This window comes from Anser anser (assembly GCF_964211835.1).
Source record: "Anser anser genome assembly, chromosome: 30".
Lineage (NCBI taxonomy): Eukaryota > Metazoa > Chordata > Aves > Anseriformes > Anatidae > Anser > Anser anser.
This window is the reverse complement of record NC_139751.1, coordinates 2130805-2156535: the sequence shown is the minus strand read 5'-3', so window position 1 is coordinate 2156535 and position 25731 is coordinate 2130805. Positions and strand designations below refer to the sequence as shown.

The 25731-nt window shown below is 56.5% G+C and overlaps 1 protein-coding gene across 10 annotated transcripts in view; it reads left to right on the top strand.

The window, feature by feature from the left end:
- The window catches only part of VDR (vitamin D receptor), a 34931-nt gene that overhangs the window by 4484 nt on the left and 4716 nt on the right, over nt 1-25731 (top strand). For 3 of the 10 annotated variants that reach the window (XM_083814408.1, XM_083814410.1, XM_083814411.1), the window contains exons 3-5: nt 13663-13734; nt 15102-15252; nt 20700-20830. In XM_083814408.1, coding sequence (XP_083670534.1) covers nt 13671-13734; nt 15102-15252; nt 20700-20830 — 346 coding nt within the window. In that variant the 5' untranslated portion in view covers nt 13663-13670. The other 7 variants (XM_083814415.1, XM_083814413.1, XM_083814412.1 and 4 more) reach the window with 7 other exon arrangements.

Below are 25731 nucleotides of genomic sequence, written 5' to 3'. Positions count from 1 at the left end.
GCTGCCTTTCTATTCCTGACGAACCCATGGCTTTTCGTAAGGGTCTGCCCAGCAGGAGCCTGCTCTCCCCTTTGCTTTGGGCCATCCTCTCGGTGCAGCCTGGGTGTCCAGCTTCCGTGGGTGCGTTTCGGTTTCCCAGCCTAGGGCTGCAACACAACGCCTGCTTTGTCACTTCTCCCACCTCTTCCTGCCCTCTCGAGGCGATCGGTGGTGCCGAGGGGCACCCATTCCCTCGCCCACCGGGTGGGCTGGTGCCCCGTGCCCCCCGTCACCCGCTGCCAGGCAAGGGACGGGGCGCCGGGGACCGTGATCGCATCCAGGCCTGGGAGGGTTTCTCTCCCCCTCCCCGCGCGGGTAGCGCTGACACAGACAGTTCCTCATAAACAGTTATCGCTTCGTAAATACGCCCGTTTAACAGCACGCAGATAAGATAGGAGCACCGTCTATATTTAGACTTGCATAGCCCTGCGGAACTTGCGGTGCCCTCGCTCAGGCCTGCGGGCGTTAGCGGGCTCCTCGTCCTCAGGGTAGGCCAAGCACCGTCTGCCACATGCAGCGCTTGCACCTGAGCCCTGGAAAACACCTCTTGGGACCCGATGGCCTTCCCTCTGTCCCCATCAGCCCCCAGTCCCTGCTTGCTGGTGGGGAAAAGGCTCGCCTTGGTCCCGTTTCCACAAGGTTGAGAGATTCTCAGTACGTGAGCAGCCATCCGTTCTGCGCTTTACTCCTCCCTAAAACTGGAGTATGTGGGCCTTGCAGTTCCCCCAACAAAAACATGTTGATTTTCAGTCCGTTTTGAGGATGATGAGACAAAAACAGGAAGGATTCAGTAGCATGAGTAAGCTCATGTGCAGAGGAAGGTTGATATGACTCTAGCTGTATTTTCTAGGTGGTGCTTAGGGACGTGGTTTAGTGGGTGACACCGGTGGTACGGGGGTGCTTGGACGAGATGATCTCGGAGGTCTTTTCCAACCTTAATGATCCCGTGACTTTTATTTCTGAAGTCACTTACGGTTTGATAGCTTAGGTTACCCTGAACGGGGAGATGGTGCTGACCGGTTCCCGATGCCGAGCTTAAATCTCTTCTTTGAGGGCCCTTCCGTACGGAGGGGAACTTCTCAGCCCGGCGGTCCTGTGCCCTGCTTTCCTCTAGCCTTTTGCCCCGGGGTCTGGGTGCAGGAAGCTCCCATACGTGTCTGCGTAAAAGCAGCCTGATAACTGGACTTTCAAGCTGTGCTCTGGCTGGCGCGCTCGAAGGAGAGGCAATTGTTTCCTGAGCATCTCTGCTTCGTGCTCAGACACTCGAGTAATCCTGTGGTCTGCTCGGTGCTGGACGGAGGAGAAACCTGTTTTTCCGTGCTGGGCTGCTGCCCTGCGCCGTGGCCTCTGCCTGGTGCTGCCTCCCACGCTGTCCTTGTTGACACTGACTGCACGTTACTGGGAGAGGGTGCAAAAACTGGCGTGGTTGGGCTGCCTGCTCTTCAAATATAAGTTATTGCTCGCTATAGCAGGGTAGGAGACCCTATATTTGTACCAGAGCTGCTGGACGTGCACTGCGAGAGGCCCTTCCTTCATTTTTTTTTTAACTTTGCATGCATGACAGAATTTCAAACCAGTGAAGCGTGTTGTGACAAAACCTGTCTGTGGCCCTGGTTGGGATCCCCGCTGCGAAGACTTAGCAGGGACAGTAAGGACGAGGCTGGACCTGAGGTGGTGCCGAAATCCGTGGGTAACATGGACCTGCTGGTGGGAGCAGTGGTGTTTAACTCCTGGCTGGTCAGAGCAGCGTTTAACCACGGTGGTTAAAAGCACAGAGACTTTCTGCAGCCCAGACCTACCTGGTCAGAGCACTCGGCTCGAGGCAAGCTGAACCGAAACCGGCTGCTGTGGGGTAACGGGATTCCTACAGCTCATCTCTGGGAAGGAGAAATCTGCGGGTAATTCTGCTTTTCTGAGTAGAGGGGAACAATTTTAACCCTGCTCACCCACTCACTTCCTTAAGTAGCAGTAGAATTGCTGGAGAAGGAACTGCCTGTCGAGGGCAGGGCATGACTCTGCCTCGATGTCACGTGCTGCAGCTGTGCTGAGCCCTGAATTTGCCCGTTGGCTCGTCCAGACAGGCATGAGAAACAGCAGCCTAGGAGCCAGCTCCTTGTAGCCTCGCTCCCCGGGCACCTACTGCAGGTAAAAAAACCATCCTGGGGGACCGAGGGCTCCACCAAGCTCGTGGGTCTGCTGCCTTCCTTAGGGTCCCTGATCTGCTGCGATTTTGAAAAACTCCTTCAAGAAAAATTGCAGTTAATTTTAAGGTTTCACAATCCCTTTGTTTTATCTTTTGTCTCCTCGGTGAGATGGCCTCTTTGTTTTGTGTCTCTTGTTTTGCTTCTTGCTCTGATGTCCCCGTCCTCCCCCTTCTGGCTTGGTGCTGTTGTCTGTTTGCTTTAACCTGTGGCTGCTGCATTTCTAGTTGTCCTTTATGCAGCTGATAGAGATCTGCTGAGGAAACACTGCTCTGCTCGTGGCTCGCAAGGAAATTAAGGTTTGTTGGGAATGCTTGGGCTCCAAAGGTGCAGGCAAGCAGGCTGGGCTTCATCGTGGATGAGAAGTGGGATGACCCGAAGGTAAAGAATTAAAGCAAGTAGCGAGTCAATGAGGAGACAGCACGGTGGCAAGCTGAGCCTCGGGAGCCTGTGTGCAAGGCAGGGATCTCCCCTGAGGGACTGGGGAGAGCTGGAGAGTTTGGTCCCAGAGGTGCTCCCTTGCAGTTCCTGTCCCGTTGCATTTGCATGCATGCAAATATTGCTGACTGTGGGGTGGCCTCGGGTGGTGTGCTTCGGTCTGTTGCTCCCACAAACTGGAAGTAGCCCCCAGGGATGCACCAGCCCTGTCCTTTCAGTGCGTGCAGGCTGAGGGATGCACTGATGTCAGGTCCCATCGTACCTAAAAGCTGGCAGCTGCCGTGGTTGCGCTGTAACTTCCTGCCTGTTTGCACAGGTGAGGCTTTTGGTCCTGTTATGCTGTGTTTTGGAAGCTAATTTTTTTTCTTTTTTCAGCAGTAAGACTCGTGGTGGCACTTACTGTCTGCCGTAATGCCAAATTCCTGGGAAATGTGCTTGGTGGTGAAGCTGGATCTCTTTTAAATCAGTGGGGAAGCCTGCGGGGTTTATCTGCCTCTTGTAACGAGGGCTGGTCAAGGCTTGTGTTTCTATGGTGTTGGTTTAAGGTGACTAATCCATCACAAATCAGCTCCTGTCACTTGCTGCTTCTCCAAATGTGGCTTCCTCCAAGTCAGTATTTTTCCCCGCCCTAATAAACGAAATGTCTGAAAACAGTGTAGGAAATAACGCAGCAAGGTAGAAAGTCTGCAGTCAGAGCAGCTTGACACGTCTAGGTTGATGCAAGGGGCTTAAATTTTGTTGTCTTTCACAAGGTGTTTTTTGTTTGTTTTTCACAAGGTAGGTCCGTGAGTGTGGCTGGGTGTTCTCGGCGTCTCATGGTGAGCACCTACCATCTGCTCCCAGCACAAATCGACCAAAGCTGCCGGTTCTCCGCTTCTGGGAGCGACTTCAGATGTTGCTCTCTATCTACCGGAATCTTAGTAAATTAGTTTATTATTTCAAAGGCCACTGGAGCAGATCGGCAGCCTCAGAAGGGCCCTATCTTTTCTGCATATGATATGATTTTGAGGATCCCAAGACCTTGAATTCTGGACTCGTTCTGCAGAGCTCCAGGTTGGCACCTCGCAAAGAGGAGCCGTTCTCCCGGAGCCTAGCCTTGATATCCGAGTGCTTGCCTGTTTTTAACCCCCTTGTTTTTAGCAGGGCAGGAGCCTGAGGTGTGTCTGTTGTAATACCTGACCTGGTTTTGTCGGGTCTAGCTGTGGCTGCAGACGCTGGCGCTGAGCTCGGGTGGCTCTCCAGCCCTCCCATCCTCTCCTGGTGGTCTGGAACAAGCTGTGAGTTGTTTCTGCTGGGGGGTGGCCGGGCACCTCCTGACACTTGCTCTGTGTCAGGGGGGCGAAGGCTCCAATTCTCCATCTCACAGCTCCAGGTCACGTCTTCAGGTCGTTATTTCTAGGCTGAGTGAGCTGCAGAATACTATTGCTGAAGCTTGTCCTCTGTCTCTAGCAGAAAACAAACAAAAACAACAGCATAGACTTGATATGAGGAGATTTTCAACATCAGACTTCCTGGGGGGTTGTATATTCTTGGTGTGACTTTTTTTTTCTTCCCCTTCTGGAGAAGGATAGAGCAGTTTGCATTCTTCACGAGAACCTGTTTGCATACGTTTCGAAATAGGGGAGAAGCCCTTAAGCAGTGTGGTATTTGCCACATGCAGGGACAGCTCCTTTCCGTTGGTCCTTCCTGAATTTTTGGCGTATGAGAGCAAGGATTCTTCGGCTGCTCTCGCCGGGGAATTAGGGGTTGGGAAACGAGGGCACAGACGAAGCACACGAGGAGCAATTTGGGGCGAGAGGAGCGGGTGACTGAAATCCAGGGAGGCTTCGGGGGACACGAAGTGTCACGGGGAAGAATCAGTGGAAATAACTGCTGTTGTGAATTTGTTAGGACCAAGCATTCCCTTTGCCCTGTCCTTGCCGTGCCCTGCAATTAGCTGGGTGCAGATGTGCTGCTGTTACTCCGAGGCACAACGGCGCGGGCAGAACAACAGAGATATCGGCGTGGAAATCATGTTGACTAAGCTGAAGGCAGAGTTTCCATTGGAAACATTAGCTTGGAGAAATAACTCTTCCAGATAAGAAGTGGAAATGTGGAAGAAGGAAATGGCTGTTGCATGCTACTCCTGTCTGCAGTTAAAGCGACAAGCCAAAAGGTTAGGAAAGGCAGACATCTGCTGCTGATAATTTGTGAATGGGCTAGGGTTACAGCACCTTAATGCCAAGTGCTGCGCGGTGCAGCTGGTGGAGATTTAATTTCGGAGCCCGCCCTGTGGTTGGAAGGGCTTCGTGCTCAGCCAGCTCTGCAAACCTGCCGGGCTCCCACCTGGGAGCTCGGGGGGAGCAAATGCCTGGCTCCTGCGTCCCCCGACGAAGGTAAATTTTTGGTGAAGCTCTAGCGGGTGACTAAGTACCAGCTGCGGTGCTGTTTGGAGAGAGGCTGTGCCAGTAAACATGTGTTTGTTCACCGCGTCCGTCTGAAAAGCAAACACGGCTCCGCTCCCTCCGGCTCGGCAGTGACAGCCCGCAGCGCTCCCAGCCTCAGCGCGTCCCGAGGCACCTCCGGGAGCTCCGGTCTTGACTGTTTGTTCTGATTTTTGTGAGTAGCTTCCCGTAGCTGGCTTTATTCTGTAGCCCTTGACCACCTTAGGACAGCCAAGCAGGACTTTGTGCGGCCGGGATCAGGCTGAGATGGCTTCTTCCTCGGCTTCCGCAGCCTGCGGTAAGTCGTAGACACATGGGGGGGGCAGGCGAAATATAGCAGGACTATTTTTTATTTTTTTTGTGTGCTTTGTCCCTCTTTTTTTCCCCCATGAGCTAATGAATATTAGAGGCAGGGACGGTGCTGGCTGTTAAATAGCTGTCTTGCCTTAAGCAGCTTCCCCCAGAGGCAGGCAAGGAGCAATCCCACTGCTGCACCTTCACAGGGACCAGCGCTCGGAGCACCTCGTGCGGAGGCCAGCTCGGTGTGCCTGAGGCACGGCCAGGATCAGGCCCTTCCACCGAACCCAGAGCGGCTTGCGGGCTGTTTTGGTGAGCCACGAGGGGTCAAATCCTTCCTGCAAACCAACGCTCGTGCCTTCCTGCCGACCTCGGGGCTGAAGGTGTCGCGCGGCGCCTCCAGCATCCCCTCAGGAGGGATGAAGTTGGGCTCCCACGCTGCTGTCGCGCTGCCTGCGGCGTTTTTAGCCCTGGTTTGCAGTGGGAAGGGATCCTGGCGGCGGCTTGGCCAACGTGCAAGTGTGAACACGCCACGTGTGTTCGCTCCGGACCGGTTTTGACAGACCGGAGCTCCCATTTAGAGGCAAAAGTGCACAGAACAAACCCCTCGGATGCGGCTGAAGGGCTGCACCGATGGTGACAGTCCCCATGCCCTGCAGGTTTTGGGGTGACAGAGGCATGAAGAGCATCAGTGACCAGAACTGCCCCCTGAAGCAGTGTGTCAGCCCGGCTGCTGCTCCTCGGGGTGCTCAGCGCCAGCAGAGCTGCTCGTGGGCGCAGGAAGGGCCGGGAAGATTTTGGTCTAAACCGGCTCGTTCTGTGCTTGAGCCAAAAAGTGCTTTTCTGTCAGGCTGGGCTGAGCTGAGGAAGCACCGTGGGTTTCGGCTGCTGAGCTGGGTGTGGAAGAAGGGCTGGGTGCCCTGTTGGAGCAGCATGGGGCTGGCGGATTGGGAGGAATAAATGAGGTTCTGTTCCGGATGCTGAGTAGCTGGGTTTGGGCATAACCAAGGCACCGTGTTTTAGGCAGAGCAGGCTGGCAGCCGTGCCGGAGTTTTAAATCACTTTGCTGTGAGTGCAGCACGATAGCAGCACATAAACCACTTTGGAGATAATCCAGCTTAACATCTAACAGCTGCCTTTCTCCTTAAACAAATCACAAACACATGCAACAGCTTCTGGGCCAAGGGAAACCAATACAACTTTCATTGCACAGGTCTGATGACTTTTTTTTTTTGTCATCTTACCACTTCTCATTCATGACTAACATCCTCCCGTGGCTCCGCGCAGGAAGCGAGGCAGCCTGCAGCTCGCCCCGCTGCCGTGGGCTCTCTCCACTGGATGCTGTGCTGTTTTCTAGGTCGTCCCTCGAGCCTCAGGCTGCGTGGTCGGGGTCTGTTTGCTCTCTGCGAGTCACGGTCCTCGCGAGGCTGCGAAACAAACTCGGCGTCTGCGGGTGATGCTCACGGGGAGGGCAGGCATCCCTCCCGAAATGTGCAGAGGCAGTGGTCAGGGACCTTGCTTCTCCTTCGGAGTGCAGGGACCGTCCGTGGCCGTGCTTTATTAACGTGCACCAGTTGCTGATGTGCACCATTATGTGCTGCTGCACCTTAAATGCAGCCGCTTTGGAGGGGGGGAGCTTTGAGGAGGGATGGAGCAAACGGGGGATATCAGCTGTGTAATGGGGTCTGCGGGGCCAAGCGCTGGGGCTGATGTGTTGGACCCCTGCCTGTGGCACCGGAGCTCAGAGCCACTGCCTCGTTCCTGGGGTGAGTTGTCCCAGCACGGGTGTGTTTGATCTGCCTTGCGTGCACGTTATCGGTTGGCAAACCTTCACCCTTCCCTCTCTTTTTTTCCTGGTTTTTGTATCGGTGGTGGCTGGAGCTGGCACCAGCTGCATCTCCCCCCGCGCTCGGGGCATTCTTCCTGCTAAAACCCCGCGTTTCTGTTCTGGGGCAGGCAGCCCGTGGGGTTTGGTGCCAGACAAGGAAAAAGGGCTCGGACGAGGCTGGGAGAGGCGTCTCCTGCCTTCCTGTTCCCCTTCAAAGCACGTGGCGGTCATCTCCTGTCACCTCCTATGAGGGGAAATGGGAATTGTTCACCCCATTGCTGGGAACCAGCCCCCGTTTGGCAGGGCGCTGGTGAGGGGCTGAGCTGGTTGCTTCACCCCCAAACCCGTGTGGGACCCCAGTGCTGCTGGACCCTGCTTTCGGGGGTGCCCCAGGCCTGGGGCTGCTCAGGCTTGCGAGGAGAAGAGCAACTGGTGGTTACCCGCTCAGACTGGAGGCACTGGGGTTGGGACTGGCTTATACTGTAGGAATATTTTGGGCCTGATTGGGACAAAGGGGCCAAAATTACCCAGGACGCTGAAGTTCATAAAGAGGCAGTGATCTGCATGTGGACTCGAGGTGTGTGAGACTTTTTTTGCGTGATGTCGGTGCTGAACCATTGCTCGACGTCTTCTTTGAAATCAAAGTCTATGAGAACAAGGCTTTGCCGAAACGTTGCCCCTATCTGAAAGCTTTTATGACTGCTCTTGCTCTAGAAATGTTTTGGGGCTCTGAATCTCTAAATGAATCACAGGTACGTGATGCTAAAACGCAACAGCTTCACCCCAGGGTGGTGCTCCGAGCGATTTTTGGGCATTGCTTCTGGACGAGGGTCCCCGAGGCAGATCCTCCCCGTGCTGGTGGACGTCAGGAGCTGGTCAGAGGTAGGAAGGGGGCTCGGCAAGCTCCGGTGCCCAGGGGGAGCCCACGGTAGCCCCTGCGTGGCTCGGTGCTCGCCGTGCGCTCTGCCGCCGCGGTGGCTCCTCCAGAGAGGGACGGGGGCTCCGTGGGCGCTCCAGCGATGCCGTAACCGAGCGCTCGTCTCTGTTAATTGCCCTTATTAATTACCCTTATCGGCAGCCGATGGGCAGGTGGGGTGTGCCGGGCTTGCTCATCCCAGTTGGCAGCCGGTCCTGAGAGCTGGCTCTGTCTGCAAGCTCTTGCGTCAAGCTGGTCCAGAGAGGGTTGCACGGCTCGGAGAGGGTCGTGGCTGGGAACAAAGGCAGAGCCTGAGCCAGGTGGGCTCGAACAAGACCTCCTCCATCTCTCCTTGTGCCTGTGGCCAACCGAGGCGACACCAAGAGGTACTGGCTTGTGCCACAAAGCCATGATACAAGCTGAAAAAGAAAAACAGGGCAATCCACCAGCTCTGAGTTGCAGCCATGTGAAAAGTTGCTTCCATCTATTTGTTGAAGGTGAGGTTGAGGGAAGATCTGGTGCTCACAAAAATCCCATATTAGTGATCCTGCTGGTGGTGTCCTCGGCTCACGGATCCAGCGGGGTTTCTGCAGTGTGGGCTCTGGCTACTTCTTCGTGGCCTCGATGACAAAGCGTCGTGCCAGCGAGGAGTCAGGTTGGAGGTATTTTTGATGCTGTGCCCGAGCGGTAATCTGGAAATCTGTTTACTTCATTCCTCCCCGTCAGGGGAACGGCGCTCAGAAATATTTTCTGCTTTTACCTGCACATGTAAGGATTTGTTGCCTAATTGCAATGTGAGATCCCATAAAGATACTTGGCTGATGTGGTAAAAGAGCTTGTGTATGGCCAGATGTTTTTCTCCTGCCTCTCCATGCTAGGAAAGCTGTTGAAGGCTTGCATCACGATGCTTGTCTCCGGCCACGGTGTCCCCTGCTCCTTCTCCTGCCTGTTGGTGCCGTTTGTGCCTGGACTCCAGCCCCAGATTTCAGCCTGCAGTGGTGCAAGGTGGGGCAAGAGGAAACACGTCCACGGCCCTCGGACCTGCCCCGTGCATGCGCTTGCTTGAGGCCGTGTCGCTGCACCGAGGGGTGAGGGACAGATTTTGGAGGGTCGCACGCTCCTGTGTGCTCGCGAGGTCTCCTGGAGCTGTTCTGCAGGGTTTGGGTTTCTCTGACACCCGGGGAAAGCCATCGCCCTTTCCCAAAGAGCCGGGAAGGGCGGTATCAGCACGATGGCTGTGGAAACCCAAATATCCCATCTTCTGGGTCCCCACCAGCCCCAGTGGGTGGGAAGTGCCCCACAGGGCTGAGAGCAGGCCTGATCCCGCTCCATAAATGCTGCTTTATTTGAGCGTTGTCACCAAGGCACCGGTGTCTGCTCCTAACCGCGTCACAGGGATGCGCTGGGGTGGCTGTGATTGAGTTTCGCGCGTCTCTGGGCTTGCTCTGTCCAGCACCACGAAGCATTTGGACAGCCCCCGATTCCTCCTGGGGAAGGTGATGAGCATCCTTCGAGTGGGGTTTTCGGGTCCCTTTGACCTTCTCGAGGCTGCTGGTGTTAGCTCCTCCAGCTGCCGCGCGGCTGTCTCACGGCAGCGACATGCTGTTTGCAGACTGGGAGTGTCTGGCCTCTCCGGGGTAGGAATTGTCATGCTTACGTGTTCCTGGCGCGGAGGCGCCTCCAGCCCAGGTCTGGGGGCGTTGGTAGCGCTCCAGGAGGGTTTTGCATCTGATCAGGTTAATGGGGGAAGGGGTGGCAGGAGCTGGCTTGCAGCAGGTGATAAAAGAGCTGCCAGGCTCCTGACTCTGCCAGCCTCGACAGCCTCCTTGCCCAGCTCCCAGGAGGTTGCAGCCACTCTGGGTGTTGCAAAAAGAAATGACAGCGTGCTTCTAACCCAGAAACGGAGGTGAGCGTAGTGCAGGGAGCTTCACCTGCTCCGTCCATCCATGTGCTGTGTGCGGAGCCACCGTCCCCGCACGGACCGGTGCTGGGCTCCAGATGTGCCCGTGGAAGCAGCGCTTCGTCCTCGCGGGAGGCTGTCAGTCAGCTCCCCTAATAAATCTCACGGAGAGCAGCAGCAGGGCTCCCTGGAGCTACAGAAGGAAATGATTTAATTGCCTTTTTAATAGAGAAAGGGGTTGCTCGCATGCCGTGACTGGATGTTTTGAATAGGCTGATTTGTACTGGAATATCTTCTCGAGATGCAAGTGCATTGCCAGCGGCTCTGGGGATGCTCCGCGGAGCACCGCTTTGTTTTGATGTGTCAACAGCGATGTTAATTGAGTGTGAGAGCCAGGGAAATAGTAAAAAAAAACCTCCGTGTGAATGAACGGGCCTCTCCAAGACTAAGCAGAGTCTTCAGCAGCAAGTCGAAGAGGCGTTGGGGTGAGGATTTGCTTAGGCGTAAGAAGCCAGCCTGTTCTTTTCAGGCTGTGTGAGTAAAGCTTTTTGTTTTGCTTGGCAAAGAAACGAACCCAAAAATGTGTTTCGATGGGGAAACAAAGATATTGAGAACTTGACAAATATTTTCCTGCTATTGTAACGGTATTTTCTGTATCCTGCGAACGTTTAAGGTTGTTAGTCTCAAAACACTGAAGGCTTTAAAGCCTCTTCAAGGAGGTGCCACCCACACTGTCCGGGGAAGGCTCAGCCATTCCTTAACTGGCTCGCTTTCTCCCCAAATCTTCAGCACGATGGTGAAGCCGGAGCCTCCTGGGCACGGGAGGCTGGATACGGGCTCCTTATATTTGCACCCTCAGCCAGACAAAGCCTTGGTCTTAATTCTAGTTGTGAATTTGCCTGGTGCGAGGTGTAAGGGGTCTGACTGCCCCGTGAGCATCCAGGCACGGCTCTGCTGCCCCTGCCCCTGCCCCTCCTCCTCCCGAGCACCGCAAGCTCCCGTTTTCCCTGAGCTCTCGCCTGTTGCTTTCAGCAAGGAAAACCTGGCTCGCTGAAAGCACGCAGAGCCCCTAACAGTCTCTTTAAAGGCTTTTTCTCTCCTGGGAGTTGATGTCAAAAATGCGTTCCTGGCCCTGCGCGTCGGGAAAGCGGGGGGCATCTGAAGCCAAGCCCGCCGAGCCGGGGTTTGTGCAGCAGCTGTCCGAGCCGGCTTTGTGCTAGCCTTTGCTCCGACCTCTGCTGATGCCAGGAGGGGAACGTGCTGTCGGGAGGCAGCGTCTCAGCGCCGCGGTGCTGGGGAGGAAGCAGACGCTGAGAGCGGGTGAGTAAGGCTTTCAGCGGGAGCCGTCATCCTCCGGAGCCTTCTCCCTTCTGCCAAGCCTTGAAGAGCCGCGAGCGCGGGTTTTGCAACGGCAAGCTGGCAGGAGAAAAAGGAAAGTGATAAAGCACGAGAAAACGCTTCAGCAAAACGCTTCCTACCGGAGTCTGAGCGGTTACCGGGGGGACTCAGACGCAAATACGGGCTTAAAAGCAGAGAATCCTTCCTCCCTTGGGCTCAGCAGCAGGTACAACTTCCCGCACTCGGTTCTTGTTCAAGTTCCCTCTCTACCCTCTGCCTGTTGTCCCAGCCTGTGGCCAACAGGTTGCGGGTTTGGTGGCTATTATGGCTCGATGGCTTTTATGCCCATCTTCAGGATGACTCTACCCCAGTTTGAAGGGAATTGGGCGCACCTAGGGAATGTCAGCCCCCTCCCCAGGATGCTCCCAGGTGTCCTGCTCCCACCAGGTTTGTTCCCCAGCTCTCCTGCTGCCCTCCCCGAGCACGGCTGCTGACCTCCTGCCCCATGCCTGCGCTCTCAGCGTCCCCCCGGCTGTCTCAGCCCGGGTACGTGGGATCTGTCGCAGCCCTGGCCGAAATAACAGCTGCTGGCAGCGCTTTGCACAGAGCTGGCTGATCGAGCTGCGCTCTTCTCCCCCCTCGACGTGTCTCCAGCAGGTGAGCATTTCCCAGGTGCTCAAACCCCGGGCACGGCAGCTTCTGTGCTGCTCCTTTCCCCGAGTGTCATCTGGCAGCATCCCGGCGGGGCGCTGCGACTGAGTGCGACCACACAGCCTTCCCCGCCGGCGTCTTGGGGCTGTTCGAGCTGCTACAACTCTGTACAAACCAGAGAAAAAAAAAAAATAGGGGTCACTGGAAATCAAGTCTCCTGACCTGTTTGTGGAGCCTTGGGTTTGAGGCGGTGCAAAACCTTAAATTTAACAAAGCAGGGCTGCTCTGCTTGCGGCTGCAAGCCAGCTCACCGAAACTTTGCTGCGACTGCTGCAAAACTAGCCTGACTTTTTGGGTGCCCGGTGGGGAGAGGTCAGCGCTTTTAAAAACAAATTATTTTGCTTTTTTTTTTCCAAGAGGTGAAGGCTAAATGTCACGTTTGATGAATGAACGACCTTTCGTGGGGGTGGAGGGAAACTCCTGCGCGCGCTCCACCCCGCCTGCCGACGTCACGTCCATGATGGGGCTGAGTAAGGTTTTCCAAGAAGTCTGCGACGGCAGCTCGACGCCGCGCCATCATCCCTGCGGGAATTGCGGCCGGCGCAGGCTTGCTGCTCCCTAACGAGCAGCGGTGAGCAAATCACCTCCTGCTTCTTCACGGAGAGCTGGCAGAGCGCGAGAGGCGCGACGAGGGCGGCGGGAGACCTCCCCTAGGCTGCCACCAGCGCCTGCTTTCCCCATCCCGGGGGTGTCAGCGCCCCTCTGCGTGGTCCTGGGAAGGGGGGCAGAGCAGGAGCAGCACGAGGTGCTGGAGGAGCACAGGTGCCGTGGTGTCTGGTGGATGCTTCGGGTGTCTGCACACCCGGGAGCGAGCTCTGGGGTCTCCGCAGGGGGGTCTTATGGCACTGTCATCACTTTGGGCTGTGAGGTTGTGTTGGGAGCAGTGTGGTGACCCCCAAGGATAAACCACCCAGCTCCCCTGCTCCCCAAGACAAGGGGAAGCTTAAGGAAGGCCAAGCACCTTAAAACCTCGTTCCCATCTCTGAAAACCTTTTTCCTATCCCTATTTTAAGACCGTGTTAGCCCAGCGCTGGTGTGGTGCTTCCGTCTGCAAGCTGAAAGAACAAAGTGACGTGAGGAGGGAGCAAAACCTCCGAAACCTCCCCATCCTCGGCTCTCAGCGCCGCAGTGATCCCATTGACTTTGAAGATGCATGCTCTGCTGTGCGAGGACCCGCGTTTATAGCAGCCATCCAGCTCCGCTTTGCGCCATCCCCCGCGAGCCGGCGGGTCGCACGCCGCTGAGCGCCTGACAGGCTGAATTGTGAAATTGAAATTTATAGGAAAATATTACCGAGGTGAAGGGAACGAGCCGTGCGGCTCTCGCTGCCTTTTCCTTCCCGTGCCCTTGCTCTTTCTCTCTCTCGCCGCGTTCCCCGGGCTCCCCCAGCAACGTGCCGGAGCGTTGCGACATCTCCTCCCGGATCCGCGGTGGGAACCCGGCGCGTGGTGCCCGGTGGGGCTGGCTGCCTCCGGGTCACCCCACGCCTCTCGGGGTGCGAGCTGTGGTCGGCCTGCCCCGGCTCGTCGACCTCGGAGCAGTCTCAGACTGTCCTGTCCGTGTCGTTGCAGGTGGGTCCATGTCCCAGCTCCAGAGCTCCTGGGAAGCGCACCGGCAGGACATGGCTTATCTCCCAGACCCAGGTAAATGCCAGCCCTCCTGGGGCTCCTGTCCCTTTCCGTACAGGACCCCTAGCTAAAGGAGCCTCGGTCATGCTAAATTTCAAGCGAGGTACACGAGAAACCAAGAACTGAGAGCTGCTGCAGCTGCTTTGGGACCCAGGGGTCCCCAGGTGCTCTGGGGGCATCTCCCTCGTGCGTTGCCAGCTGCGGTCTGGGGCTTCGTGGGCAACCTCTGCAGGGCTCTGTCCCCAGCAGCGGGTCGAGAGGAGTCCAGGCTCCTCTGGCATCGAGCACCAGCAGTCTGGCAGACGTACGGTGGGGTTTAAATTGCTCTTGAGGGTTGGGCTCTTGTTGTTCTGTTTTTTTTTTTTTCTGAACTCGCTTTTGTTCCAGACTCGTTGTCTGCAGTCACCGAGTGACTGATGATGTTTTGTACAGGACAATGCATCAGCTGGAAGCCTTCTGAGAGCAGACTAGGCCTAGACAGCAGCTATCTGCAGCACCTCTTGAGAATATACATAAATAAAACTTTAAAAAAAAAGGAAAAAAAAGAAACAGGAAAAAAGGTCGCTTGAAGCTCTCGAATCAACTTGAAAATCTCTCATCCTGAGATGCACGAATGGAATAATGCGTCCTGTGCGTGGGGACACGGGGGCACAGGAGCTGAGCTGCGGGGTGGTGCCGTCTGGAGACACAGGCTGTGGGGTCCTTACCGAGACCTGGCACCGTGGAAGCTCCTAACCTTTATTTTCTTGCTTTTAGATATTTCGTCTTTGTAACAGCAGATAGACTTGTGCTGGTGGATATCATGAGCCAGGGAAAGCCTATTAAAAGCTCCCTTTTAATATTTATTTCAGTTACGTTGCACATGCTCTGCGCTAGGAGCACTGTTTCCTTCCTCCCTTGTTTACGTCCCTGCTGAGGATTTTTTTTTTTTTAAACAACGTTCAGTTGACTTGCGTTTGGGATTTTTCTCACTTACGGGAGCTGGCATGAGTGTGCTGGTGTCGCTTCCTGTCTGTGCACAAGGGAAATTCTGCTCTAGCTGGCAGGCGGTGTGACCTCTTTCCCTGTGGTTTTGCAGCTCTGGTTTGGGTGAATTTGGGTCCTTTCAAGGTTTTTTTCTCGACAACAAACACAAAGGAGTGGGGAGAAAAAAAAAAGATCAGGGTTTGGGGTGGGCTGTAGGACCCTTCCCATTTAAGAACGGATAAATGTGAGCACGTTCTGCAGTGTGTTTAAGGCTGGGAGCATGGGCAGGGGGGATTGGAAGCTTTTCTCATCGGATCACGTTGAATGTAAGGAGATATCCTTTACTTGCACCTAATTAGCTTTTTGTGAAGCTGTGACAGCTGGAAATAAATACCTGCCTTCCTCTGCTCCCCCAGACATGGAGACCGTGGCTGCCAGCACGTCGCTTCCCGACCCAGCCGGCGAGTTCGACAGGAACGTGCCCCGAATCTGTGGGGTCTGTGGGGACAGAGCCACGGGCTTTCACTTCAACGCCATGACCTGCGAAGGCTGCAAGGGCTTCTTCAGGTGAGCGAATCTCTGGGGAGAAAGGAGGCTTACCCTGCCGTCCTCGAGCTTTGAGGAGAAGGTGACGTGGTCCTTGGGGTGCTGCCTGGCTGTGGCTCGTTACCTGCAGCCCTACAGCGCTGGGCTGCGGGCGGCTCTGCCGGCCCTGTGCCCGCATTGCAACCAGCTGATATGCCTGCAGACCTCGACAACGGAGAGGCCCCAAAGCACTTCCCTTTTTGTGGCTTGCCATGGCGATCCACTGCTGCAGAATAATTTTCCCCATAACCATCTCTCTGGGAGCCTTGCAGACCTCCACGTGCTGCGTGGACAGGAGCATAGAAGCCCCTAGCACACTATGGGTTGGGAAAAAACACACCTGAAATGAGCGGTTTTTGAAAACTAGGCTGGTTTGCTGGGCACAAGCTTGTCTTTAAAGCAGCCTGTCTGCTCAGAAGCTCTGCGCGCTTCTGTAGTGGGAGATGCGCGGGGAAACCTGCCCGCTGCTGGAGGTGGCACCGAGCTGCTCCCCAGCTCGAGCAGCCTTTCCCTCCCCGCTCCTGGAGCCTAAAGCAGCTGTAGGCTGGACGTGCAGCTCTTCTGAGGCTTTTTTCCGCTGCCAGGTGGGAGTCTTGAGCAGTCTCTGGCTTGACCCAAAGCACAAACATCTCAGAGCTGTGGGGGCCGCAGGCTTGTGGATGTTTGTTAGCGGCTCGTGTGTCTGCAGCGACGGTGCTGAGCCATTCACGTGGGAGTTCAGGTCGCTTGCACCAAGTGAGAGAATGACTAAGTGCTGGTGAGACCAAGTAAGATAATGACTGGCGTGGGACTGGCTGGGAAAAGCCTTGCTCAAGTATTTTGCACTGTAATGAGATGGCAGCAGCAGGTGGCTGGGGGATTGCAAAGAGCAGAGCTCGAGGCTTTGCACGCCGAGCAGGGCTCTTACATCAAGCAGAGCCCGGGCTTTCACAGCAAAATCGTGACTCCTCCTCGTGCAGGAATTTCGGGGCTAGATGGGGGTTTTTCACATACCACAGGCTTGCAGCCGGCCTGAACCCTGGCCAACTTGAGCAACAACATTTTCCTCAATCGCTGCTGCTGCTAAATGACGAGCTCTTCTCTCAGGTGCCCTCCTCCGTGCTCTGACTTGGGGTCCCCAACCTTCCCCGTCCCCCGTGTGCATGTGGTGGCCGCTGAAGTGGCTCTCGACCCCTGAAATGACTGGTGCTGCTTGACAAACCCTTAACTGGGTGCGACGAGGCTCCAGTGCTGCTGCATTTCCCCTTTCTCTATTATCTCACTGGTGTAACCATGTACGACGTACGATTGTGACAGTATTTCTGAACAGACGTTTTAATGAGGTGAGAAGCTCCCATCTTCAGCTAGCCCTTCATGCCCCATATAAGGCCTTTATTTTCAATTTGAGGCTCGTTCCATGTTTTTTAATCAACCTTCCCAGACACGCTGTCCCCATGCTAGGTCTTGGTGTGTTCCCTCTTGCTGAAACAAGCTTGTTTACCAGCCATTTTCAACCCTTGAGTTAATTAATGCTTGCTGCTGCCACAAGATCCAAGTGCTTTCTGCCTGAGAAGGCTGCAGCGGGGGAGCCTGGACCCCTACAACTCCCCCAGAAAAGCTAAGGATCCCTTCGCAAGCACCTCGTGCTTTGTAACAACAGCTTGCGCTTACGTGCAATTAAAAAAAAAAATCAGCTTGTTTTCCCTGAGCAGGTTTTTGGAGGATGGCTGCCCAGGTGCCAGTTCCTGGTGGCTGTTCCCTGGGGGTCAGCCTTGCACTGCAAGGAGCTAAAAGAGGGCGAGCGGCTGGGAGCATCGAGCTGCAGCAGCACAAGCTGAGGGTGAAGGACCTCCGGGTCGCTCTCATCTGCCTCGGGGGCCGTACCCGTGTGTGATTTCCCAGCATTAATCCAGCGTGAAATCACCCAGGAGGGTCCTGGGTTTAATGGCTCTATAAAAGGCATTAGGAATTTACGGGCACCTCTGGGTGCTCAGACGTGCACGTAACCCGCGGCACAAACAGGCACGAGCCAACCTTTGGCCGCTTGCTTCAAAGTCCACTGTTTATTAATGATGCCAACGGCAACAGTGGCCTTTTATTGAGCTCTGCTGTTTGCTCAGGGGCTCTCATAATGCGGCCAAACCCCGGTGATTTGTTCTGCTGTGACTTGGCTGAAGCATCCGTGGCTCCTCTGGTTTCTTCAGTAGTCCCGGGCTCCCCCAGCGCCCTGACCCTGGGTGTTAATAGCAGAGCTGCTTGGAAAGGCTCCGGGTGTTTCAAAACCTAGCAGCTCCCCACCCATCCTGTCTGCATCACTGCATCTCCCACTCCTATAATCCTCCCCAATTGTTCTTTGCGCTGTTCTACATGACGCTGTTTTGCTGGCTTTTTTTTTTGTATTTTAAAATAAATCCGTCCTTTCTTGCGTGCTTCCCTGGGGCCATGAGGTGTTTAGCTTAAAACACTCGGTCCCCTTGTGTTGGCTTCCTGCACCTACGTGGCTGTTGCTGGAGGGGAGGCAGCCTGGGAGCCTGGTCTGTGATTTTTAAGTATGGGGGGAGGAAAGGATGCTGAGATCCAGGTGACACAGAGGCCAGGAGTGATCCCGGACCCTGGAGAATGGGGCTGAGCACCCAGCAGGAGGCGTGCACCTGCCCAAGGTGGTGCCCGGGCTGCCTGTGGAAGGGGTGGAAAGCAAGCAGAAGACACCAAGCACCAATCTTGCTCCTTGGCTCGCTTCAAAGGGCTGCTCCTAATATATTTCCCTAGCAAGAATGCGCCAGGGGGTCTCTAAAGACATTTTGGGGGCAAGGGGCAGTTGTCTGATCATCTCCCAGGAGCGGAGGATGGAGCAGTCGGGATCTGGGGGAGAAAATATGAGTAGTGCCCTAGAGCCACCGCCCTGCTCCAGGCCTTGGCTGTTGGTGGTTGGCTTCCCCGGGGGGCTGTGAAGGAGCATGAGGAAGGAATAGGGAATTATCCGATCCCAAGCAGTTTGGCCATGCCCTGCTTCTCAGGGAACGGCGCTTCTGCCACAGTCTTGGTGCCAAAAAGACCCCCGGTGTGGTCCCCAGCCTGCTCCTGGGGCTGATGAGAAGGATGCGGTGCTCAGAAGGCGGCTGTGGGGTTTGATTATGAGTAGGGAGAGCTGTGTGCATCAAAATTTCATCTTGCAAACAAAAATTCAGAGGCTCCCTTTGATGATCGGTCCTGTTGGGTGCAGCCGAAGCAGGAGGGCTCCGTGTCCCCGCGAGGTGGGCGTCCTGCGAGCGATGGGTGCCCCCCCGTGCTTTGCAGTGCTTGATGCTCCTTGTTTGCAGGCAGCGAGTGGTGATGTTGGAGGACACCCGTGGAAACGCTGTCCCCTTTCCCCACCACCTCTGCTTACAGGCCTCGGAGCTCCTTGCTGGGCAGAGCCCAGCTCCCTCGCCGCTGGCTGTGTTTGCTCCCGCCCGCAGGCTGCGTTTGCGCAGGGAGGGATCTCGTTATTTTTAACATTCGGCAGCCTGCCTGGGACGTGGATCTAAATGAGCCTTGAAATGGCCGGTTCTGGGGCTTTACAAAAATACACCGGAGCAGGACACTGTGTGCTCACGCTCCTCCGCACCGCTGATGCAAGGCCGGGCGCTTTGGAGCCACGAGCCGCCGACCCCTAGGGCAGAGAAGCGGCTGCTCAGAAACCCTCTATTGTGCCCAGCTGCCCTGGATTTGGATAAGCTGCAATTTTCATACCAAACCATAATGTTGGTTTGCGCACAGGACATCTTTCCCTGCCCCAGGGCCTCATCTTTCTCTTGTTTGTGCCCTCCGCAGCCTTGCCCTGGGCTGTAGGGGAGAAGATGCTGCTCCAGATACTCAAAATACCCGAGTTGTTCACCGAAACTGGGAGATTCCAGCGTGCTCTGTTCCAAATCCTGCTTCGCCCCTGGCTTGGGAAGCATTTGTCCCTGTTCCTGGGAAAGCAAAGGTGCCGCTGGCCTTGGTGAAAGGGGAAAACCCAGAGAAACATGATTAAAACTGAGAGCCGGCTGCTGGGCGAAACGCGAATTTCAAGCTGAGCACCGCTGCGTGAGGCAGGTTGTGGAGGCTCTGCCATCAGCCTTGCCTGCGTTCGTTTTCCTAAATGCATTTATTCATCCGTTAGGTGAAGGGAGAGCAAAGCCTCGTTGTTTACATCTCCCTTTTTAAAGCAGCCTCTAATTGCACGCTGCATGCAGCCCAGGAACGTATATTTATACCCTATACGTGCAGCCTTGGCGCTGTTCCTGGGCTGGAGCTCCGTCTGCCCTTGCCTCTCTGCCTTCTCCTGGGGTCATCTGCACAGGGAGCTCAGGGTCACGCGCCACCCTTTTGATACCACGAGGGAATTTTATCACGGCTCCTCTTTGCAGAGGATGTTCCCTCCAGGCTCTGAAATGCAGCGCCAGCTCGGGGGCGGCCAGGTTTGGTTTCTTGCTGTCGTACCCAAGCTGCATCTCAGCACGCTGCGCTCTCCCAAGGGCTTTTCTGCTGCGTTTGCCCCTCTGAGCATCCTCGCTTTGACTTTCCAGCCCGGAGGCGCCCCGGGCTTGGTTTCCCTCCATCTTCACTTCACAGCGGCGTGCGTGGAAATGCTTGCAGATAAAGATAAGCTTTGCTCACCGATGGGAGATCGTTGAGTAACTTTCTCCAAAGCCAAGATGTGGCATCTCCGAAACCGCCCTGAATGGACGAGCTCAGCTATGCCTGCAATGTGTCATTAGTGGATGTCGCGCTGCATGGCTGCGCAGGAAGGCGAGTTTTTTCGCTGGGAGCTGTGGCTTTGACCCTTTGTACTTGGAAGATTTACAGGCCTGATTGTAGCAGCGGATTAACGTGGCACGATGTGGTTTTGGTGGAGAAGAGGTTATTATGTTAAGCGTTGTTTCTCTTGTATCCTGCAGTGAGATTTTTCTCGTGCACACGCAAACACGCACTCCAGCCAGTTATTCTAGCAAAGCCGGGCTTTAAAGGCTGGTAAATGTTTAATGACGCTGCTTTGGTACATGCTGGCCTACCCTCTGCTTTTCTTTTGTTGCTGGTGGCTCGGGTGGGGGGTTCTCTACAATCCTTCCACCTCCTTTCCAGCTTCAAAGTAAGTTTGAAACCAGCAAGCTGTTAAGCGGTGCTCGAACCCCCAAGCGGTGTCCTTTTAAGAAGGCACCCTTCCCGTGCCGTGCCGTAGTGACTGGACCTCGGAGATCAAACCCGTAGATGTGTGCGACCAGGTGCAGCCTTCCGAGCTTGGTCCTTGCCGGAGACCGGCTGAGCTGCACGGCGTCAGGTCAGCGCCGTTTCTGACGCGCCCTTGGGGGTTTTTCTCCAGCTATTTGGGGAGCTGGGTTTGTGATGCATCTCCCCCCCCTCGGATGTCCGGAGTGGCCTTTTGTGCATTGAAAACTGAGTTGGGTGTTTTCTCTGCTCCTCTCCAGGCGAAGCATGAAGAGGAAGGCGATGTTCACGTGTCCGTTCAACGGCGACTGCAAAATCACCAAGGACAACCGGCGGCACTGCCAGGCCTGCCGGCTGAAGCGCTGCGTGGACATCGGCATGATGAAGGAGTGTGAGTATGCAGCCGGGCGTCCCGTGGGGAAGGGCCCTGCCTTGCTCTCCGATGTCCTTTTCCTTCTCACTCAACGCACGGCACAGGAGGAAAGCGCGCGAGCGTAAAGCTGTAAAAGCTCTGTAAGGAGAGGATGCAAAGGGCAGGGGACGTGGTGGGTAATGATTGAGAGGAGCTCATTTAATGATTGAGGCCGTTCCCGTGGCCGTCAGCCGCGTGGGGAGCTGCCTGTGCCAGAGCCAGGCTGTCTCTGCGGGCTGCTGGAGGGCAGCCCCACGGGGAGCGCATCCGGGGCTGTCGCTGATTAACTCACGGCCTTGCCCGTGCAAAGCCATCGGCCTGGCGCAGCACGAGCTCCTCGCCCTGTCCCGGCAGGCAGGGAGAACCAAACGGGCTTCCCCGTATGGCTGGTTTGCCATTTGGTGGCGATTCAACGTGGAATTGACAGACTTTTTGCTCTGTGAAACCTCTCGGGCCTTTTTTTTGGGCCCTTGTTCTTGCAACGTGAGCCCAGCCACGTGCACGGCGGAGACTTAAGCAAATAGCAGAGGGAGGCAAAGTAGTTTTTAACCCAGTCCAAACAGACTAATGTTGTCCAAATATTTATTTTCTTCAACGATATTTTTAGATAAGCAGCTTTTAGAAATAAAAGCTGTTTGACACACTTCCTCCTACGCGCTTTCCCCGTCTTAAGTCTTCAGGAGAAGGCAGGCGCTCGCGTAGCGTTCAAACCAAAATAACAGCCCTCTGCTAGGAGACTCTGCAAACAGGACATCGTGTCCCGTGATTGATGGACCTGAAGATTTGGAACCAGCTTGGAAAATTGGAGTGCTGCTGGTGTCCTTACGCGACAAGCAGAGAGCAAACAGCGCCTGACGTCACGGCGCGCTGCCGAAACGCAGGTCTGGCTCCTCCGGCAAAGCAGAACTTGCAGGGGTTTGCAGGAGAAAATGCCTGAATTTCCAGGTGTCGCAAAGATCGAGCAGATCCCCAGGAGTGGAAGGTCCCTGGGTCTCCTTTTAAACTGGCAGCAATGCCCTGGGGAGAGGTGGAGGGGCAAAGAGCAGGTAGCGTGCCACGGGAACCTTTCTCGTGTGTGAGTACAGGGATGGGTGAGCCCACGGTAGCTCAGACCGCGTCCTGCATTTTGCCCCGCAGAAACAGCCACAACCCTCGGTTTAACGGCTGGACGGGAGCGAAGAGCCAGCCCATCTCCGTAGCTGACCAAGCAGCCTGAAAAATGCTCTGCGCAAAGCGTGGTCTTGGCGTTTTGCTGCTTTGGCATCTATGGTTGCAGCTTTTCTTGGTTGGAGCAGCGCCGTTCGGCGCCTTCTGCACCAAAAACCAGCTCGGAGGCCTCCTGGGATGTCCCCAGGGTGGTCAGAGACCCGGCTCCTCTGATGGTGCTTCTTGTACCGATGTTATCTCGTAATCACGACGCGCGGAGAGAATGCGCCGCGTTATTGAAAAGCAGAGCGCTGCCATGCCCCAGTGCACAAAGCTGCCTGCTGGAAGCTTACGGCTCCGGTTGCTGCGGCTCATTTGGTGTGGCCGTTGCTAACGAGGGAAACGTGTTGACTTGTACCAGTTAATTAGCTGGGAAGGGCTGGAAAATTCAGCGGCCGCAGCGCGCCCAGGCCGGGGTCCGGGACCTGCCTGCTCTCGGCAGGAGTTAACTTGTAAGCGACCCCCTTAGCAAATTGTTACTGAATTAATGAAACCTAACCAAGGAGCCTAAAAATAACCTTCCTGCGGACTTTGGTGCTGGTTAAACGAGTGGGAACAAGGTGTGCTGCTGTTATTTATAGGTCGCATCAGGGATCTTTAAACTCTGGACGGGAGCTCGTGTCTTCCCCCGGCTGTCATTGGTGGCGATGTCCCACGGGCAAGGACGGGCTGGATTTGCTCCGCTGCCGATGGGTCCGAAGCAGAAATAAGAGCGAGATGGGGGTAAAGAGGAGGAGGAATAGGGCAGATGTCGACATGCCTTGTGCTTGTGTTAATTTGAGGTCTGGTGCAGGCAGCCCCATCTCCTTCCCAAGTCCTGGGGTGCTTGGACCTAAAAGCCAGGCTGTGTTTTGACGTCGTCCTCAGCCACGTTTGCAGGGATGTCGCCAGCGGGCTCGATGCTGCGGTGACGGGCTGGAGGAGCCGGCGCTCAGAGAAGCGCGACGAGGCGAAGGGAATCTGGCGTGTCGAAATTCACGGGGAGCGAAAGACTCCCCGGGGAGGGGACGAGGTGGAGGCTGGAGGGCAGCAGGAACACGCTGAGCCCGGCGAGCGCGTGGGAGCAGCGAGGGTCAGGGCCGGGCTGGGGGCAGCAGCAGCCGTCGGGCTGATCCCCGGCCCCGCCGCAACGCCTGCGGTTCAACCCCGAGCTCTCTGCAGCCAGCATTAGCAAATATTTGTGGTTTTCCACCCGTCTTATCTGCGTGGGGTAAAGCACAGGGCAAGCTTACAGCGGCAGGCGATCAGCGGAGGCAAAACCCACCTCGCAGCCCAGGCGAGAAGCCACGGTGGTGGGAGATGTGCTCAGGGGCTGCTTCTCTTTGGATGGGGCAGATGAGGACAGGTTTCCACCCCGGGGTTACCGCCGCCTGCCCTGCCTGCTAGCCCCTGATTTCTCCTAGGATAAAGCAGCACGAAGGGTCCTATTGCCTGGGTGGCGAGAAAATGCTTAAGTTATCCCTTTTGTCCTCCAAAATTGCCTTTTGCCAGCTGCCTGGCACTCGGGAAGGGACATCCATCCCTCCAGGGACCTGGGTGTCGCAGCCGCCCGTAACCCACGGGCGATTCACCTCTCTTGGTGTCTCTGCCCTGTTTTCCCCTGGCTTTTATCAGCTCTCCGATGTTTACAGCGTGTGCACGCGGGGACAGGGGACAGGCTTCCCCTTGGCTGCCCCCGTGCCTGCACGGTCTAAAGGTGTTGCTGCAAAGCAGGGAGATAAATAACGCGTCGCCGCAGCAGCCTCGTGGCGCTGCATTGGTCCTCTCCCCGCTGTGTTATTGCCGGGGAATTTTTTGTGCTTGTCTCGGTGCCCATCAGCTGGGATCAGGGAGTCTCCTTGGGAGGGTCCCAGCTGCGCTCAGTGTGTCCTGGGGCTGTTTGTCCGTCTGCAGCCGGGTCCTCAGACATCGGTGATCCCCCTCCCCGATGTCACAGCAAGGTCTGGTTTGCCTGGGGTCTGCACCCCGCGGGGCTGCTCCCTCCACTTTCCCCTTTTCCAGGGAGAAGGCTTGCGGTTGTAGTCACAAGCAGGTGATGCTCAGCTTTCTCACCGCGAGGCCCAGTTTATGATCTCAGCACTGAAAATCCCCTAAAGGGAGGAGAATAAAAAGTCATCCTCCGGGAGCCAGGGAGAGAGGAGGAGAAGCTGGAAAGAGAAAGGGGAATTTCCCGACTCCGTGGGACCATGGGCGAGGGCCGTGGGTGCGCCAGGAGGGAGATGCTGCCTGCAGCCCTCCTCCGCTTCCCCGAACAGACGGCGGGACTCGAAACCGAGCAGCGTCCCCAGTGCCCCAAAGGTGGAATTTTTCTTATTCCCTTATTCCCCACCCCGGCAGCCCTTGTGCAACGCCGGCCGCCGGGCCCCGTGCTGACGCCGGAGGCTGGCCGAGAGGCAAAGCGGGAGCACGAGAGGGAAGGAGGAGCGGCGGCCGGCCGGGAAAACGGCACCCGGCGGCGTCTGGGCTTCGGGGGCTGGCTGGGGGGCGTCTGCTCCCCGGGGGCTCGAAGTGCCCGCTGGAAGCGGCCGGCGTCCCCTGTAATTAGGGCAGGCTGGGACGTTGGCGGGGGCCGAGCAGCTGGAGAGCCCTCTATGAAATCTGTAACGGCATCGCTTTGGTTATCCGCGGCTCAGCTGCGTCGGGGGGACACGACCTGCTCGGCGGGGGGCAGCCAGAGCTGGGGGCCCTGCAGCCGCTGGGGCTGCTGCGCTTGGCTCCGAGACCCGCGATTTAAAGCCCCGCTGCTTGCTCATCGCTTTGTTTTCTGTTTCAAGCTTTCCTCCCCTCCGGTTCCCGTGCAAACCCACGTGCCGTAGGAGGTGTGTGCTTCCCGGCCAGCCCATGGCATCCCGTTACCCCCCCACTGCAGTTTGTGCTCCCATCGCACTGAGTTTTGGCCGTGTCACCGCTCATCCTGTCCCGTCCCCGCCGGCTGATAACACCCCCAGGGGTTTGGCGGCCGCTCAAACCACCCCGTCTCCCCCTGACGAAGGTGCTCAGGGCTCAGCGGTGGGAGCTGGGATTTGGGGGATGCCGGGGGGCACCGGTTTGGGAGAGGCAGCGGGGCTGAATTCGGCTTTGCTCCTGCAGCTGCGAAGGTGAACCGGTGCAGAGCGATCCTGGGCACCCTTGGCAGCTGAGCAGGGTCTCAGCACCCCGCGGGGCTGCTCGGGGAGGATTCCTGCCCTCGATGCTTGCGCCTCATCCCCGTGATGTTAAACACGGAAGCGCTGCTGCTTCCGCTGCTCAGCCCTCGTCTGGCTGCAAGCCACTGCTGCTGCAAGGGGCATTTCTGCTTCTCGCTGTCCCGCCGAGACCCCGAATGCCACCCCGCTCTGAGAGCCATGCCAGGCAGGCTGTCACAGGGCGAGGGAAAAGCCCCGTGGCTTTTTGCACCCCTGGGGCCGGACGAGTGTCCCCGTGCCCAGCTGGGGCAGGCAGAAGCGCCCGCCGTGCAAGCTCAGATGAAATGCTTGAACGACATCCAGCGAGCGCGCTTCGTGCCTGATGTTTGCCAAACTTCATCTTTGGCTGCTGTTCGGCTGCCCCTTCCCTCACCCGACGGGCCGAGTCCCTGCTTTGGCTGTGTCCTCGCCCGGCCGCCGCATCCCCCTGCGCTCGGTAACCCCAGCACAACCCCTGGTGTCGGCTGTGGCTTTCCCTGCTGTCCTTGT